The sequence below is a fragment of the Poromitra crassiceps genome (genome assembly GCF_964638095.1).
Source record: "Poromitra crassiceps genome assembly, chromosome: 12".
In the NCBI taxonomy this organism is placed as follows: domain Eukaryota; kingdom Metazoa; phylum Chordata; class Actinopteri; order Beryciformes; family Melamphaidae; genus Poromitra; species Poromitra crassiceps.
In genome coordinates, this window is record NC_139632.1 from 14,785,063 (window position 1) to 14,802,637 (window position 17,575).

Below are 17,575 nucleotides of genomic sequence, written 5' to 3' on the forward strand. Positions count from 1 at the left end.
CATCTCCTCATAATTAACTATCAAACGTATATATTATGGTCACATGGTATATAATATAGTCACATGAGTAGGACACGCTGTAAATCATGACACCGGTCGTCATCTGACCCGACACCCCTCAGGCAATCTGGAACACCTTTCAAACAGTCTGTTTAACTCGAACCACAAGATGTTTGTTTTTGTAAACGTTTCCTTGTCTTGATGCCGCAATAAGGGAAAGTTATGGGATAACTATAAGGCAAGGATCAGATTTAAGACAATCGGAGCACAGCCTAGTTATAGTACAGTAGATGCTTTATGTGCACACAGCCCAGAAGTTGCTGACAAAGACTAGTGAGACTAGCAATCATAAGGTATTAAGGTAATCCTATGAAAAAAAGGCTCAGGGAGAATCAGCACTGTGGGTTTTCTAAGGATTTAAGGTAATTGAAAAGTTTGATTGCCTTTTTGTCTACTTGATCCCATTGGTGGTGAATACGCTGCCTCCAGATGCTTCTCCGTCTAGTGAGGCAAAGGGACACAAGCCGTTGCTTTGCAGCTTTTATCCAATATATAATAGGCAAAGGTCTAAGAGTTGCTAGGTTCTAATTTATTCTTCTCTAACTCTGTACCAACCTGACAGTAACAACACACTCTGGAGGTTTATGATAGTTTCAATCCCATAATGCAGGAACACAGTCTCCCTGCCTGGCCTCTAGGGTACTGTCCTAAACAGAGGAAGGTGTGCTTTTGCTGACTAACCCTATTATTAGGTTCTGATGCTTCCCCAGCCCCCTCCAGTGTGTTTTGTTTGTCATGTTTTGATGAGTCATGACCTGGTCTGCTGATTAGCCACACTGTTCGCCAGTATTATATATACACATCTATATATCTATCTGCCATGTAAATACAGTATGTACAGTAAATAGCTAGCGTTAGACTCTGCCGTTAGCTAGCTGTTAGCTACGTTTGTTAGCTACTGGCTCAAAATGGCACTGGATGACCAATTCGATATAACTGTCAACCAGTTCGAGTCACGCTTTTCCCATGAAGCCCACCAGCTTGGATATGTGTTGGCCGGTTTGTTGATGATACAGCAATATTGTGGCTTCTAAACAGGGGAACAGTATGGCCGCATACTGCTTCCGGTCACTTCCGTGGTAGCCGCAGACAAAGAGTTTAACGAAGTCCTTCTGCTTTTTTGACAACAGCGGCGCTGCAACCATGAAGTTGCAGTGGAACAAACTATTAGCCTTCGGTTCATATCAATGTAAGTTCTTTGGCGCAAATCAGATGACGTGCAACTACACATCTATACATGGGAAATGGCAAAAAAATACTGGCGTTGAAAGGAAAAAATAATAAGAAAAGAATCAATTTCCAAGTACAGAAAAAATAATAGTTGCAGAGCCATCTGCAGTGCAGTGGTCCCATGAGTGGTCCCCCATCAGCCTGCACTGCCTTGCTCATGTGCCCTTTGCCGGTGGCAGAGGCGTAACTACCATATAGGTAATGCAGTTGCATTGGGGCCCGCAACAGTTTAGGGCCCGCATGCACGGCCTCCTCCTCTTTATCTCACTATATTGTATCATAAAACTTTCTAGATCTATCATACTGACTACAGTATACACGCAAGCAGCCACTAAGCTTTAGCCGTAAATGAGCCAATGCATCTGCTCCATGCTGTCACATACAGTTCAGCAAATAAATAACAATACAATAACATAACAGTTTTACATAATTACATATAGTGTCAAGGTGCTGTCGTGGAATTTCCAAGGTTGCCGGGGGGAAATGGTAAAGTCCACAAACATACTGTAGTACACTACTTTAACTCTAAGAACACTAAAGCTGCGTTCACACCGACCTATTAAAGTTTTTCGCTGGCATCGAGTTTACATACAAAGTCAATGCAAATGAGCGAATGAGCGTATATTCGCCCCGGGAGAAAAATCGCTGGGCGTCCGAGCGACAGAGAAAGAGTGATGGGGAGAAAATTCGCTCGGCGCCTGAGATGAAATATCCCAACTCGAGCGAAATTACGCTGGCATCAGTCGCTCGCTGTTCAACGCTGATTGGCTGCCGTGTAAGAGTGAGTCAAGGATCACACTGGCTTGGAACAAACCGCTGGTTTATTGTGTGGCAACAAACCGCATTGACAGCTGACTGACAGGCTGACAGCTGACATGAAGTGAAGTATGAACTACCGGTATAGAGCTCGCGTTAGGAGCACGCTGATAGACTTAGCTTGTAAACAACTACGGTGGCTCGTAGTGGACAAACATCATGACATTGCGTAACGTTATGCCCCCAGATGTCCGTCAATTCGTGTGCCTGTTGACGAGCGATTTAATCACAGCGACAGAGCGATTCCAAAGGGTTGAATCAAGCGACAGAGTGAAAAATAAATATCTCGGTGTGAACACAGCTTAAGAAGAATGATCTCAGTTGAATATGCAGTTTAATCGCCTCCATGGTTATCTTCTGAGATTTTGTGCCAGCGGTATTTCTCAGGCTGTGGTGTGAGAAGTGACCTTGACTGTTTCAATCTTATCTTGTGCACTCCCCTGTCTCGCCGCTTCCTAACATCCAGTAGCATTTTAAGAAGGAGCCATTGTCTGGACTTCTCCAAACAGCGATCCCAGCTTGTCCTGAGTACATTAACCCTTAATAACCCTATCCTGTCTGTCTTAGTGAAAATGATTCTATAAGAGGATATAAAATGTACAGAAAGTGTGTCGCCACAGAGTATGTTTTCATCTGTTATGCTGCTCCGACACCAGTTGTTGTCAGGTATATCACGGCGGCGGTCTGTATCGCTTTGGATGGGCAGGGCCCACTTTGACCATCTTGCATTGGGGCAACCAACAATACAACAGACAAATACTGGTACATTTGAGTTATGGCAACTTGATTTTGATCTTGATTTTATCGGTTTCTTTTTTATTTACTTCTTTGCAAAGTGTTTAACTAACTGTGTTTTGAAAAAAATTGATATAAAATAAAGACAATTTTTATTGTGTATTGTCGTGTAAATTATTACTTTAGCAGGTAAGCAGAGTCTTTTCCACTCCACTGTGCCTGGTGAGTTTCCACCTGACCTCTTTCATCTTTGTTAACCTTGATGCCAAACTTCGGCCCTTTTTTTCCATCAACAGTCTGGTAGAAGGTGAGGTGTCTCCACTGTGCATGAATGAAGCTACTGGGAGCAGCAGAAGAAGCACATATGAGTTGTATGTAATGGAGATTTTGACAAGGTCACACTGGCTGACATTGCAGTCCAAGACATAGAGGAGAAGGGTATTTATAGCTCTATGAAACACGTACAAGTGCACCTATATACACCACACACACAAACACAGATAGCTTCCATAATCCTGACAAAGCGATTTGCACAGCTACACCAATATGGGAACCCAGAGTCGACTTCCGCCTCCGCGCAGTGTCGCTCTGTTGTTGTACCGGCGAATAGAAGAGTTCCGGTCCCGAACGCTAGTGAATATATACGAATTTTGATGTTTAGCATTCAAAATAAAAGTGACGCAATGTATGTTTTTAAAAGGCACCGCTGCGCAGAAGTGGAAAGGCCCGGGCGGAAGATCCGCTCTGTACAGGAAGCAAAAAAAAAAAAAAAAGTACGGCTGTCCCAGAGTCTATTTACTTTCCCAAATAGACTCTGGGTTCCCAGATTGCAGCTACACTACGGCACCGGGTTGTGTATCTCTAACGAGGTGAGTCCATCTCCCATCTCTGTGGTCAGTGGATCCATCACAGACATTTCCCTTCACCATGCTCTGCCTCTTGCTGCCATACCGCTGCTCCTTTCTCCCAAAGGATCCCTGCTGTCAATTATTTACCCTTCCCCTCGTCCTCCTCCCGCCCGCCATCTTCAGACAAGCTGATGGAGTGTACGAGCACAGCAGGGGGCCGGAGAGGGGGGGTTCTGATGCGGTGCGCTAGTAGCTGTCCAACACTATGAAGTGGTGTCCCAATATGGTGGGAGGAAAAAGCATCACATCAAGATGGAAAATACTGGTACATGCATAGGAGGAGGTGTTAAAGCAGTAGATGATCTCACAGTGCATTGTTGTTGTAGTAGCTTGCTTTTTTTCATGGCAAGAGTGAGCATCTTTTCAATTTAGTACTCTAAGTTCGTTGTAGTTGCTCGAGATAAGCTCCATTTAAAAGCCAAAAATGTCAAATGAAAAATGAAAATGCTCCTCTAATGATTTATGACATTTGTGTTTGATCACTGCCAATAAATTAATACATTTTGCATTGTCTGCCACTGATTGATTTATTGATAGATCGATCGATTGATCGATCAGTCGATCGATTGATTGATGAAGTGAACTGTTGGGGGCCAGATGCAGTTCGGAGGGTAAGGGGTGGTGGAAAATGGTGAGAAGGTAGAAATATGGAAGAGAGTGGACAGGTGAAATAGGGGTGAAAGACCCGGGGAAGAGAAGAAGAGGGAGACAGCGTGAAGGGTTCTCTTATCCGGGTCTGATGTGAGGGAGGAGACGAGAGAGTGATAGCTACTGTAGGTAAGAGGAGGAGCAGAGAGGAGGAGAGTGGAGGAGAGGAAGAGAAGAGCGAGGAAGAGGGGGAGCTACAGGGTAGGTAAGAGGAGGCGCAGAGAGGAGGAGACTGACTACGTTTACATGCACACAACATTTCGGTTTTTGCCCATATTCAGAAAGACAATATTCCGACTAAATGAATAATCCACTAATATTCCCGTTTACATGCAGCCGTAGCTCGCCCTCCACGACACGTCGGGGGGGGGGGTTTCTGTTAAGAATAAACAACAGAGCAGTCCTGACTCTATTCTTACTAGCATCACTTGGTCCATTTCAGGAGCTTGCTGCTGAAAGGTTTGGCTTTGCGATAATTGTGCATAATCTAAAAAGCTGATATCAAAGTTTTTCATATTAAAAGTAGGCTACGTTAGGCCAGAGTCATGTTATAAGATTTGCGTCATCTCCATTCACTCCAATGGACTTTTTTCTTTTTTTTACCTCGCATTTTGGACTTCCGTGGGGCGTGGGCACCACTCTCTCTTTAACTGGGTTAACAGGTTTCTCATCTCCTCCTGATCAGGAATGTGAGCTTTTCTTTTCGCATGCCAGAGATGATGGATTATCTGATTATATCGCCTCTTCTAGCACACATCAGCTGGCCGCAAACAGGCAAGATGCGTCGCAAACGGCGGTAAAACCCTGATTGAGACAAATATTCTGAATGCGCTGTATACACGATCAAGGAATCCTAAAACCCGAATAATACTGGAATATCCCACGTCTTAATCGGAAAATGCTAAATTCGGAAAAAGGCCAAATTCAGAAAATGCAACTGGAATATGCTGTTTACAGGACCCTTATCAAATTCCGAATATTATCATTTTCCGAATAATCGTGGAATATTGTGTGCAGGTAAACGTAGTCGGTGAGAGAAGAGAGAGGAAAGAGGAAGAGGCGGAGCTACTATCGGTAAGAGGAGGAGCAGAGAGGAGGAGAGTGAGACTTGAGGAGAGAGAGGAAAGAGGAAGAGGCGGAGCTACAGGGCTCTGATGCACCGCCGGGCGAGAGGAGCCGATGAATAATGGATGCTTCTCTAAATAGAAAGACAGTAGAGTACAGAGCTGCACTCGGCCAGCCCACAACTATACTTTGCCTTCGCGGTTACATAGAGAGACCCTCCGTCACATGACAGGAAGTCAAAACCCCCGTGTCAAACCGCTCAAACCACCAATGTTGTGTTTGTCAAGCGCCATCTAGACCTATTAAAGCGTTCCGGTCTTTACTCACTGTGAGTGGCTCTGGAGAAGCGCATCTGCTGAAAGGCCTACATTTTAATTAAGGACTAGTTCCATTTTTAATCCTTCTGGTTTACCATTATAACTCCATCAAATCCTCTGCCCAAAGTACATCCTCTATTGGACACACAGATGACCTGTAAGGGGATGCTGTCTTAGTCCTGATGTTGTGTATGAGTGGTCCCAGTGCAGTGGCCCTGTCAACATGAGCTACAAAAGCCCACACAGAGTCCATACCTAACCCGACCCGACCCATGTCCAAACAGAACCACGTGTACTGCATGCATGTCTGCACGTCTGACGGACACACAAAGACGCACCGCTGTGAATCTGCAAACTTCCGCACGCCAGGATTACGTCACAGCAACTGGGAAATCTCATCTCCCCAACATCCGGTGCGCTCCGTGTCCCCGTGACATCTAGGCATCTGATGTATCCACTGTCTCATGTTATTTAAGGACAGGACGCATTTGACTGCTTTTCTGCCTGCTCCCGGAGTGGTGGTGATACAGGCGACAGTACAGCGCAGTCCTCTTGGTATCTGGACAGCACATGTGTCATATGATGGCAGAGGGTAGAATGACGATGCCATTATTTTCCACTAAAAATATATGAGTATCGCTGATATTCACCTGTCCTGGCTGTGGTCTAGAAAGTTGTCAGTGATGATATTGCTTTACCTTTATTTATACAGGGGAAGTCTCACTGAGAGAAATGCTCTTTTTTCAGGAGCTGACCAGTACAACCACAGTCTGATCTGCTGGCCATTGAGCAGCTCCACTGGAGCGGTTGGGGTTAAGTTGCCTTGCTCAAGGGAAGCTCAGCGGTGGTAATGAGGGAGGGGCAAGCGCTGCTTTTCCCCCCACACAAATTTACCCTGCTAGTTTTGGGGGTTGAAGCGACGACCTTGCGGTCACAAGCTCGCCTCTCTGACCTTTAGGCCACCGCTGCCCACAGTTAAGCCAGCTGACGTCCAAACAAACGCAATAGAAGGAATGTACCTTTAAAGCACGGAATATTACAGCTGAGGCCAGGCACACGGATTCACCGAGGCATCGAAAATTCCAGAGCGCCTAACCTTTGAATTGGCAACATCATTAACGGACATCAAACACGACGGCATTACAATGTGCATACAATTAGCCCCATCCTGAGAGGATGTCTGGAAAGAATTAACTCTTAGCGTTACATTAACGTTTAGCATAACACGCACAACCATGGCATTTCCTCACATGCTCGCTGAGGAACAAGGACAGTCACAACAAATAAACATCCTTTTTCCAAAAACCACACCTAGCCGAGCGACACTCGCCTGACACCGGACACCGTGCTGCACACACCTCACCCCGTCACAGCCGGACGCTACAAAACACTCTCATTCCAAATCCGCACCACTCGGAAGGCGTCCTTGAGCCTGAATGAACAACCCGATAACACCCCGGCACACCGGAGAAACCAAACAACCCTCCCCTCCCCTTCACCTACTGTAGATCCCTGAAAACAAACAAGCGAAACGCCTCCCTTCCACCTCGTCCTCCATCCTGACTGTCTTAGCCCCGGACCGGCATGCAGCACGCGGCGGCGGCGGAGGAGCGCGAGAGACGTGGTGCGCGTCGTCGTTATCTCCTTACCCTTCCTTTTGTAGAACCACAGCATACAGCTTCGGAACACAGACATGGGAGAGGGCATGGAGGAGGTGAGAGGGGCGGGGGGCCCATGGACAGTGTGCCGGGCGGTGAGCGGGGAGCAGGTGGTGGTGGTGGTGGTGAGGGGGGGGGGGGGGGTGCTGGTAGTGACGGAGTGGGAGAGGAGGGGGGGAGATGCAGATGGAAGGACACGAGGTGGAAGAACAAAGTGTGGCGCTTAGTTAAAGACCTGGTGGGGTGAGAGAGAAGAGAAGAAGGGGGTCCGGGCAGCTCCCTGTCAAAGAAAAAGGGGGGGGGGGGGGGGAGGTTTGGCAGGAATGAGGGAGGGAGGGAGGTAGGGAGGTAGGGGGGGCGTTCTGGGTGAAAGCCAATCCTGTCCCGGTGGAGTGACTGGCTGTCAGATGGCAAAGCGGTGGCGCTGTAGCGAAGAGCGGCAACAACCAGAAGAGACAGCTCAGCAGGTTCTAGCTCAGCAGTATTCCCGTAGTATTCCCAGAGGCTCAGCTGCAGAGAAGCACAAGCAGCAAGCTTCCTCCTCCTCCTCCTCCGGCCCGGCCCGGCACAGCACGGCACGGCACGGGGGGAGAAAAAAAGAAAAAAGATTTGTTTGTTTGCTCGTTCTCTTCCAGAGGAATCTCTCTCTCTCTCCCTCTCTCTGCTTACAGTGGAACAAACCTTATTGATCTAAGGAAACGCGCGTGTCAGTCAGTCCCACTCCACACCGCTAGCAGAGGGTGCCGGTGCAAGACGGAGGAGAAAGCTCACTGATGGACACAGCACGCCTTTGCCACTGACTCTGTCTGTATGCCTGCGTGTGCGTGTGCTTCTTGGCGTTAGGGCGATCCACCTCTTTAAAAAGCAGGGAGGGGAAGATGGAGTGTGTGTGTGAAGGAGAGGGAGAGGGGGAGAGAGAGAACGGGACACACAGAGAGAGAGAGAGAGAGAGAGAGAGAGAGAGAGAGAGAGAGAGAGAGAGAGAGAGAGAGCACGTGAGCAGCAATGATGGATGCACAAGAGCAGACAAGAGAGAAAGAGAGCCAAGGCCGTCAGCAGAGGAAGAGGAAGGGGTCACGGTGAGAGACTGATCACACGAGAGGGAATAAATACAAGAATAAAAGAGAACAAAAAAAACAAGAGAGGGGGCGTCTCACCTTGAAAATGGAAAGTCTTCTGGTCCACAGTGATGGTGAATGTGCTGTCGTCCTCGTCATCGATGCCGATCACAGCTCCCTGAGAAACCAGAGACAGAGAGAGAGAGAGGGAGAGGGAGGGAGAGAGAGAGGGAGAGGGAGAGAGAGAGAGAGGGAGACAGAGAGAGAGAGAGAGAGAGGAGAGAGAGAGAGAGAGAGAGGAGAAAGGAAAAATAAACAGGAGCCGGTAGTCAGACAGAGAGACACGTCATACGTCTAGTCTCCTTCTCTGGCTTTCTATGCTCCTGCCCTCCACATGGTCCTCCACTCCCTGCCTCGGTCTCTGTAGTAAATCACCTCACTCTCGCTCCTTCAAAGTGCTCCATTTTCTTCTTGCTTTGCCATCTCTCTCTCTTACACACAAACACACAGCCTCTCTCTCTCTCATACAAGTGCAGCCTTTTGGAACTGGGCAGAGGAGGAGGAGGAGGAGGAGGTGGGATTTGGGACAGGGAAGGAGGAGAGAGGCGGGGACGGGTGGAGAGAGAAGCACACGTTGGGGATCAGCCGCTGGCGACGAACAGGAGAGAAAGCACTGCAGCAGACACTGCACTGGCTAGCTGGCTAGCTGGGGCATGCCATGAGCACCTAGCAACTAGGCACGGTGTGTCCCAGACCTGCCCTAATAAAAGCAACCTGCGCATAAGAACAAGAAGACAGCGATATGGAGTCATCCGTACTGTGACGTTGAGTAATGATAAGACCGCGGTCATGCTGTTAGAAATTGAGTTGCCTAAGCTATTCTGAAGAAGGCACATTTAGATTTCCCCAGAATGGCACCTGACAACAACACAAAGCACCACTAAAACAGTGTAGGCTAGGCCTGCAGCTAGGCTAGTGTAGGCTAGGCCTGCACAGTTCTAGTCAAAGCTATACCTACAGTATCCATCCACAGAATGACACAGCAGCAACTTCCAAATTATGAGAACGCTCTTTTTGTCTTATGGGGAAAGGTATTTTAGAACATCTTAGTCAACATCTTCCTAACCAGCGGACTGCAAATGAAGTTATGTTTGAGTCTGAGAAAGTCTTCCCTTTTTTTAACAAATTTAAGTTCTAGCTGTTCGTTTTCTCTAATTGTCAAAATGCTATGAACATTGAGCATTCAAAAAGGATGTGTCCTCCAGATGCATTCATAGGAAAGAACAGTCAACCCCCCCCCCCCCCCCACACACACACACACACACACACAATATTTTGCAGTCCTATAATGGGTCACTCACAAATTATATCTGACATTTGACCGAATATTCTATATAGAATCCTCCACTACATTCAGAACCAGAACGGACAAATAATAAGGTGAGAAACTTAATCTCCTTGATTCCATAACACATCATATTGCGAATAGAAAAGCAAAGCAGGTAGGCCTGGGTTTAAACAAAGCAGGTAGGCCTGGGTTTAAACAAAGCAGGTAGGCCTGGGTTTAAACAAAGCAGGTAGGCCTGGGTTTAAACAAAGCAGGTAGGCCTGGGTTTAAGCTGCGAAAACACTCATTGACTGAATGTGAGAGCGCCTGCATGTGGCTTGCAGGGCCGGGCAGGAACAGGTTCTGGCCTGGGAATTCTGCTCTAGATTCAGAATAACTGCCAAGGGCCTAAAGGTTAACAACGTATCCTGCAAAGATGGCAATTTGGATGAGTGGGGGGGGGGGGAGAGGAGGGGAGGGGAGGGGGATGACTCAAATCCAACCTCACTACAGCTTTCAAGAAAACAGGCAAGGCAAAGTTGATTTATATTGCACATAGTAGGACAGGCCAGGGTAATAATGAAATACGTGCACAAACCAAAAGAAAAATGTACTAGGTAAAAATGTGTAAAAATTTGCCATAAGACCTAAGTCAAGTACAATGACTAAAATGAATAAGTTTAAACCTATCAGTGAAGCCATCTCTCAGGAGCCGCCTGGCTTTCCAGCTTAAACCTATCAGTGAAGCCGTCTCTCAGGAGCCATGTGGCTTTCCAGTTTAAACCTATCAGTGAAGCCGTCTCTCAGGAGCCGCCTGGCTTTCCAGTTTAAACCTATCAGTGAAGCCGTCTCTCAGGAGCCGCCTGGCTTTCCAGTTTAAACCTATCAGTGAAGCCGTCTCTCAGGAGCCGCCTGGCTTTCCAGTTTAAACCTATCAGTGAAGCCGTCTCTCAGGAGCCGCCTGGCTTTCCAGCTTAAACCTATCAGTGAACCCGTCTCTCAGGAGCCGCCTGGCTTTCCAGTTTAAACCTATCAGTGAAGCTGTCTCTCAGGAGCTGCCTGGCTTTCCAGTGGCTAATGGCTGTAGGGTAATTCTTTGAGCCTTCAACACAAACACATGTGATGGCCAGAGCAAACTAGTAAGAGAGTGGCGTCAGCGGAGGTCCAAAATGCGTGACTCAGTAGCCAATGAATAGCCAGGAAGGAGGCTCGCGCTACTTTTGAATGCTAAAATAAAGCAGATAGTGTACAATTTGATTCTTTAAACGTCGGACCCTCTCAAAGTACATCACAAAGTGTCCATTTTGCTGAAACTTGACAGCGTGCTTAATCCAGAACCTTACTTCCGGGAACTCTTGAGTAAAAAACTGGTCCATTGGAGTGAACGGAGATGTCGCGACTCTTCTATATACACGGCTCTGGTGATGAAGTCGTCATCATCACCCCACCCTTTATTTCACCCACATTAAAATGTATAGATCATTGAGTTATATATAGATACACACACGCACACACACGCACGCACGCGCACGCACGCACGCGCACGCACGCACACACACACACACACACACACACACGACAATCAAAGACATAGCAGTGTAGTTTTTTTTTAAATAGCTAGACATATTTTTCCTTCAAAATCTCACACATATCTCCTGAAAAAAAAAAAAAAAAAAAAAAAAAAAAAATACTCCACAAACATCCATCAGCTCAAAATAGGTTAGGAGGTAGAAAGCAGCTAGAGGTGTGAACACTGCAAAAACCCAGAAAACCTCAAAATAAACCAACTGCAGCCTGGGAAAAATGATACACACACACTAGCTCGCCCAACACCTGCCTTGAGCGTGGACAAGAGACAAATATTATCCTCTCACAGTCCTACTGCACTGCAGCATACGTGATGTTGACCTACCTTCAGGCCTATTTATTATTCCCTCTGGACATGTGCAATCACATGCCCTTATCACCTTACAGGGAAAACTGGAGATGTGGCGACATTTTCTTTTTAAAAGAAGAGCTTTTTTTTTTACACACTTAGATGATACTATCCCTTGTGCCAAATTCCAAACTAAATCACACGCAGAAGCCCAATCCAGATTTAAAACAATCAAACAAACGAGTGATATAACCACCATCAGATGTAACACCATAGGAGAAATCAGGCTACACCGTCATAGATCTACAGTCATTCCACAGATGGACCAATCAGCAGTTACCTACCCTAGCCAACAGCAGTATGCAGCATGTCATTGGGGTTCTCAAGTGGGCAACTTCCTTCACCGATGTTTCGTTAAATTAGCCCCACCACACCTCAAGAAGGCTTAACGATGTAATCCAGCGTCCTGGAAACAGCGCCGCACAACTCCATTTTACCTCACCATATTCCATCAACCTAGCCTTAGCCTTGAAATTACCTTCACCTAGAATTAGCCTAGCCGTCCCAGGTCGGTTCCATATGACCAGTACCATACAGCCCATCAGGCACTGACAAATCAAACTGGAGTTTGGTCCCCAGGCACTGCACTGCGGCTGCCCACTGCTAGTTCTAGGCAGGTTCCTAGGAGAGGATGGGTTAAATGCAGAGGATGAATTTCCCCACGGGGGAAATAAAGGATAACTTAACTTAAGATAATGAGAAGTATTTTAAGGAATCCTACTGCATTGAGAATGATCTTTTTTGTAAATACCTTTCCTTCCCCCTTGTAAATGTAATAAATAGATAGTAGCGCAACTGCCGCCATCTAGTGGGCATACTTCAAAACTGAAATCTCACTGCAAATGCAAAAATGCCTCTGCTAGAATACATCCAAACGTGGAGCATTGGGGTTGGAAAAATGGCTGTGGGATATCTTCTTCACACAGGTTCAATTAGGCCAACAAATCATTTAATTAGCATAGCTATTACCTCCCTGCATACCTGAAGTTACTGGTACAAAAGACTATAGTAAGTCAGTCTCTCACCCTGACCAATCAGATGAAAAGTCCTGCATATTATAATCTACTAGTGGTGGGGGAGGAAATCGATACAGCATAGTATCGCAATATTTTGTGTGGCAATATATCCTATTGCACGAATCCCAAGTATCATAATATTTTATTATATGAATTGTCAAGTGCATGCAACATTTACGACAGGTTGTTATGACAGTGTTGTTCAGTTTGCCTGATTGACAATCCGATTTTGCTGCAATAAAAATGATTGAAGTGAGATGAACAGACTGGAAACTTTATCTCATTACCCAGCGAGCACAAACCATTTTTTCAACGTTGATTTTTAGTTGAAACCTGGGTGATATTGGGTTTGAACTTCACCCGGCTAAAATGCGGTTACAACATCAACGTGTCAAAAAAACGCAATTTGGTTAATCATATAGTTAAAAACGTTTGTTGTAGCTTGAAATACAGGCAATATTGATACTGTGTGTGAATTGGTATTTGTCCAATTCATTGTGTAACAGAGTTGAAATCTTGTCTACACAAACACTACATTTTAATGTATTTTATGTCGCATGAAATATCATGAAATATAAATATTGAACTATATAGGCTATGTGCTGCCAGCAAAAATCTTCCAGGACACAACTATGGTTAATACTTTAGTGCAATACTATAAAATAATGAATTGAGTTCCTGCAGTAACACGCATGCGCAAGTGCTTAGTCGCTAGCTGTGACTGACTAGACTGCCCGGGGATGCAGAATTGAATCCGAAGACAGAGTGCTCTGGGCTTCACGCTATGTTATTGTAACAGACTGTATACGAGGCTCTGTGTCCCCCACCGAAGTTGCCGGTGTTAAATGAAGTTATCCTCTGAAGCCGTACAGCCTACAGATGCACACACACAGTCAACATAATTTTAGTCTGTTAGATAATATAATAGTCTGGTACACATTAGGCCTGTAATAAGCACCTGTACTCTAATTGCCGCCGGGTCTTCCCTTTACCGCCGGGTCCAAATTGATTTAGCATAATAAGCGCCTGACTCATTTTCCCGCCGGGGCGTTTTTTTTTTTAATAAATATGGTATTTTGCACTGTATGTTTTTGTGTTGACTAAATTCAGTCACTTACGGTAATGACGTTGTTTTGGAGGAAGTCAGGCGGAAGTTTCATCCTGTCAGACAGTTTTATATTTTATTTATACATGCCGTAACCGACATGTTTCAAGTATGCATACCGCATTGTTTAATGCTACGGATTCCTGTAGGCAACGTGCTGAGACGCTGTCTAACCAGGAGCAGCGGGCAACTTACGCTAACGTAGCTCAGTTGTGCCTTGTAAAAGTGCATTTCTCTCAGCGGAACAGCGATCATAAATGCAGTATGGATTATACCCATTATACTGGACATGTATTGGAAACTTGGCGTCTACCTACTATTTGGTAAGTCTCCTTGTTTTGTCTAACGCTAGTGCTGCAGTGCTGTTTGTTTGTTTGGCGTTAGCTTTGTAGCTAGCTACGTTAGCGTGCCTTCTATGTTGCTTTGCTGGGAGTGTCTGGCAAGCGAGACTAATAACGTTGCTATGACTTCTTTCCAATGAAACACAAACAACTGAATGTGTGAGCGGTAGGCTAATGTTACTTGTTTAAAATATGGTATGGCTGCTTGGCAGAGGAAGAAGAGGAGAGCAATGAACTGATACAGTAGTTGGATGATGATGATGATGATGATGATGGCGATGAAGACGAAGGCTATCAATTGTTTTCGTTCATTCCAGTCCGTTGTACAATACTAGGCATGTTCAAAACTGCCTGTACCTACCCTCTTGTGTGTACTAAGGACTATCTCACTGGTTTAAACTGCCTGACTGTACCTAGCCTCTTGTGTGTACTAAGTACTATCTCACTGGTTTAAATAAGCAATTTGATACTTTCCATTTTTGCTGAGCAGGCATTTCTGTTCAAAAAATAATAATCGCCTGGCTCAATTATGCCAAAATGAAAATAACCGCCTGACTCTAATTGCCGCCTGTCTTCCTTTTCCTTTTTTTGTATTCCAATTTTCCAAATTGATTTAGCATAATAAGTGCAGGGCTCTTATTAGCAGAATTACGGTATGCATATTAGCTATACAGTTCCTATGTCTTTCTGCTTTAATAATGCTAACATAGACCACAAACATAGCCTATGCCCACTGAATAAAGAAATTAAATACACACTGACTAGCTGAAACTACACACAGCGTGTTTGGGCTTTGGCAGAGGGGCGGAGCACACTGTTGCAAGGGAAAGGTGTACGCTGGATTTACAACACAAGACAAAATGATCAGATGCTGAGTGGGAATGCATGACGCATGTAAATAAAACCCCTTTTGTTATTCATTGCGTTTCAGGCAGTCTTTGCGATGTGTTTATTGCGCATGTTCATATTGCGATGACGGTGAAAATACGATTAATTGTGCAGCCCTAGTACATGATATAAAATATACCTGTCCCATGATCGTTTAGCCAGTGGTACCGTAGTCGTGCACAGACTTGTCTAAGGATAAGCGATACAGTATAATATATGGGCCTGGTGCCCTGTAAAAACTTTAACTTTTCAACCTATCTTGCACGTTTTTTCAACGTTGACCCTAAACGTTTTTTAAATGTCTATTCAACCAAAAGATGCTCGTTGGGTAGTTAAAACAGATTTTTACCGTTATTTATACAGGGGGAGTCTCACTGAGAGCAATGCTCGCTTTTTCAGGAGCGCCCTGTTCACATTCACACACACAAGACATTTATACCTGGAAGCTGACCAGTACAACTACAGTCTGATCTGCTGGCCACTGAGCAGCTCCACTGTCGCGATTGGGGGTTAAGAGCCTTGCTCAAGGGCACCTCAGTGGTGGTAATGAGGGAGGGGCAAGCGCTGCCTTTTCACATTCCCCATCCAGATTTATCCTGCCGGTCCCGGGGATTGAACAGACGACCTTCCGGTCACAAGCTTGCTTCTCTAACCTTTAGGCCACCACTGCCCACTTGGCACCAGCATGGATTGGAAACTTGTCAAAATACTTGACTTGTGAAACCAGGCCAGCAGCACCTCAGCTTTTTTCAATAGGAGTCCCAGAGAGAATATGAACTTGATTCATGACTCATGAGCAACATCTGTCAGGAGTCAGGCCAGTCCTCATCCTGGATATCTTACCCTGAGCCGCACACAGCCTCTTCTGGATCCTCGCATCATCTTGTCCTTTGACTGCAAGACAAAAATAGAAGAAATCAGGGCTTAAACAGAGTGAATGCCATTTATGCTTAAACCTGTGCTGATTGCTGAATGATGCTAGGGAAAATTGTCGAGTACACAGATCATGTACGTACAGTCAGCAGCATTGACAGCAGTTATTTTTGTTAAGTTAGGTTAATAACATTTTAACAACAATCAATCAGTATGCAGAGATTATAGTCTCACAACCATGTCTTCCTGTTTTGCATCAGGCCATTAGTATCAATGAGTAATTCGAACCAAATAGTATCCCTTCTGTTGTTTAAATGTGGCAGAAATTAAGATGCCTTACAATCTAACGTTAATGGCAAAAAATATAAACGTTATATAATGAACCTGATAAGAAGGTGGACTACTACATTACAGGAAATGGGTTTTTCCATGTAATGTAGCTAATTAAGTTAACCTGCCTAGTAGCTACCTGACATCTCACTGTTTTCATGGTTCCAGGTTATATCACCAGTGTTATTCTAAGCCAAATCATATTCAATCAGAGATTGGGCTTGAAAGTTGTACATGCATTGTAGTTAGCTGTCTCGTACAACGTTACGATTCGTTGCCCTGGTACTTGCCAAACAGAAAACAATGGTACTACGGACAGCACCCAGTCTCCTTCCGTGCTTCTGCTGTCATGTTAGCTAGCAAAGCCAGGGAGCACAGATCTCCACTCCAGTTCCAGATTCTTTAAGTACTGGAGACAAACGCAGGCCATCTAATAATATGAACGGGGAGATGTTTAACAAGCCATGCATACTTGAGGCTCTATCATTCAGTACAGCAAACTATTTACAACAAGAAGAGAAGACTAGTGCTACTGCTAAGATATTTGCTAGTAGCTTAGCTAGCGAGATCACTCTGGAATGTTGACTCTAGGAAGTGGAGAAAATACTGTCACTCGATTCGTCAGTTGGTCCTCATGCATCGTTACGATTGGTCAATAAGGGCTACATCACCCACAATGCCCGCCTCTTTCTGCCAGCTGAGACTCCCAACTCCTGACAAACAGGCCCTTATCCCACTTGGGTTTGACAGCCAGTGGTAACTTCTACCATCTCGTCCATTGCACTTAAACACGCGATTACAACCCGTGATAAATGACGTACCGTGTAGTATGACAGCAAGCCAGCGTTGTAGTCCAAAACAAACCAGCGGTACTGCCAGCCTTTCATGACGTTAGTCCACTTACTTAGCGGTCCCTCCATGATGGACGCCATCTTTACAATAGGCGATTGGGGAGGAGTCGGATATGGTGTGGCCAGGCGTCACTGATGATGATGATGATGATGATGATGATGATGATGATGAAGATGAAGCCCCCATCCCAGAGATGATTGGGATCAACTTCCCCTACCAAAGTATTATAATTTGAGGATTTCATACAGGGTTCCCACACAGCTTAACATCAAATTCAATTACTTTTCAGGCCCAATTTCCTCCAATTCAAGGACCCAACACTGCCTAGTTTGAGACAGGGATCAGGATTACTGTTATACAACACTGGTAATGATAACTAGCAGGCTTTACAGAACCTCACAGACAATAAAAA

At 45.4% G+C, this 17,575-nt stretch overlaps 1 protein-coding gene across 2 annotated transcripts in view; it reads right to left on the reverse strand.

The window, feature by feature from the left end:
- The window catches only part of osbpl9 (oxysterol binding protein-like 9), a gene marked incomplete at its 5' end in the record, with an annotated part of 54,337 nt that extends 37,088 nt beyond the window's left edge, over positions 1–17,249 (reverse strand). The window contains 3 exons of one of the 2 annotated variants that reach the window (XM_083648086.1): positions 8,595–8,673; positions 15,952–16,002; positions 17,133–17,249. In XM_083648086.1, the coding sequence (XP_083504212.1) occupies positions 8,595–8,673; positions 15,952–16,002; positions 17,133–17,243 (241 nt within the window). The remainder of the gene's footprint in view (positions 1–8,594; positions 8,674–15,951; positions 16,003–17,132) is intronic. The other variant, XM_083648083.1, reaches the window with a different exon arrangement.
- Between the last annotated feature and the right edge of the window lie 326 nt (positions 17,250–17,575).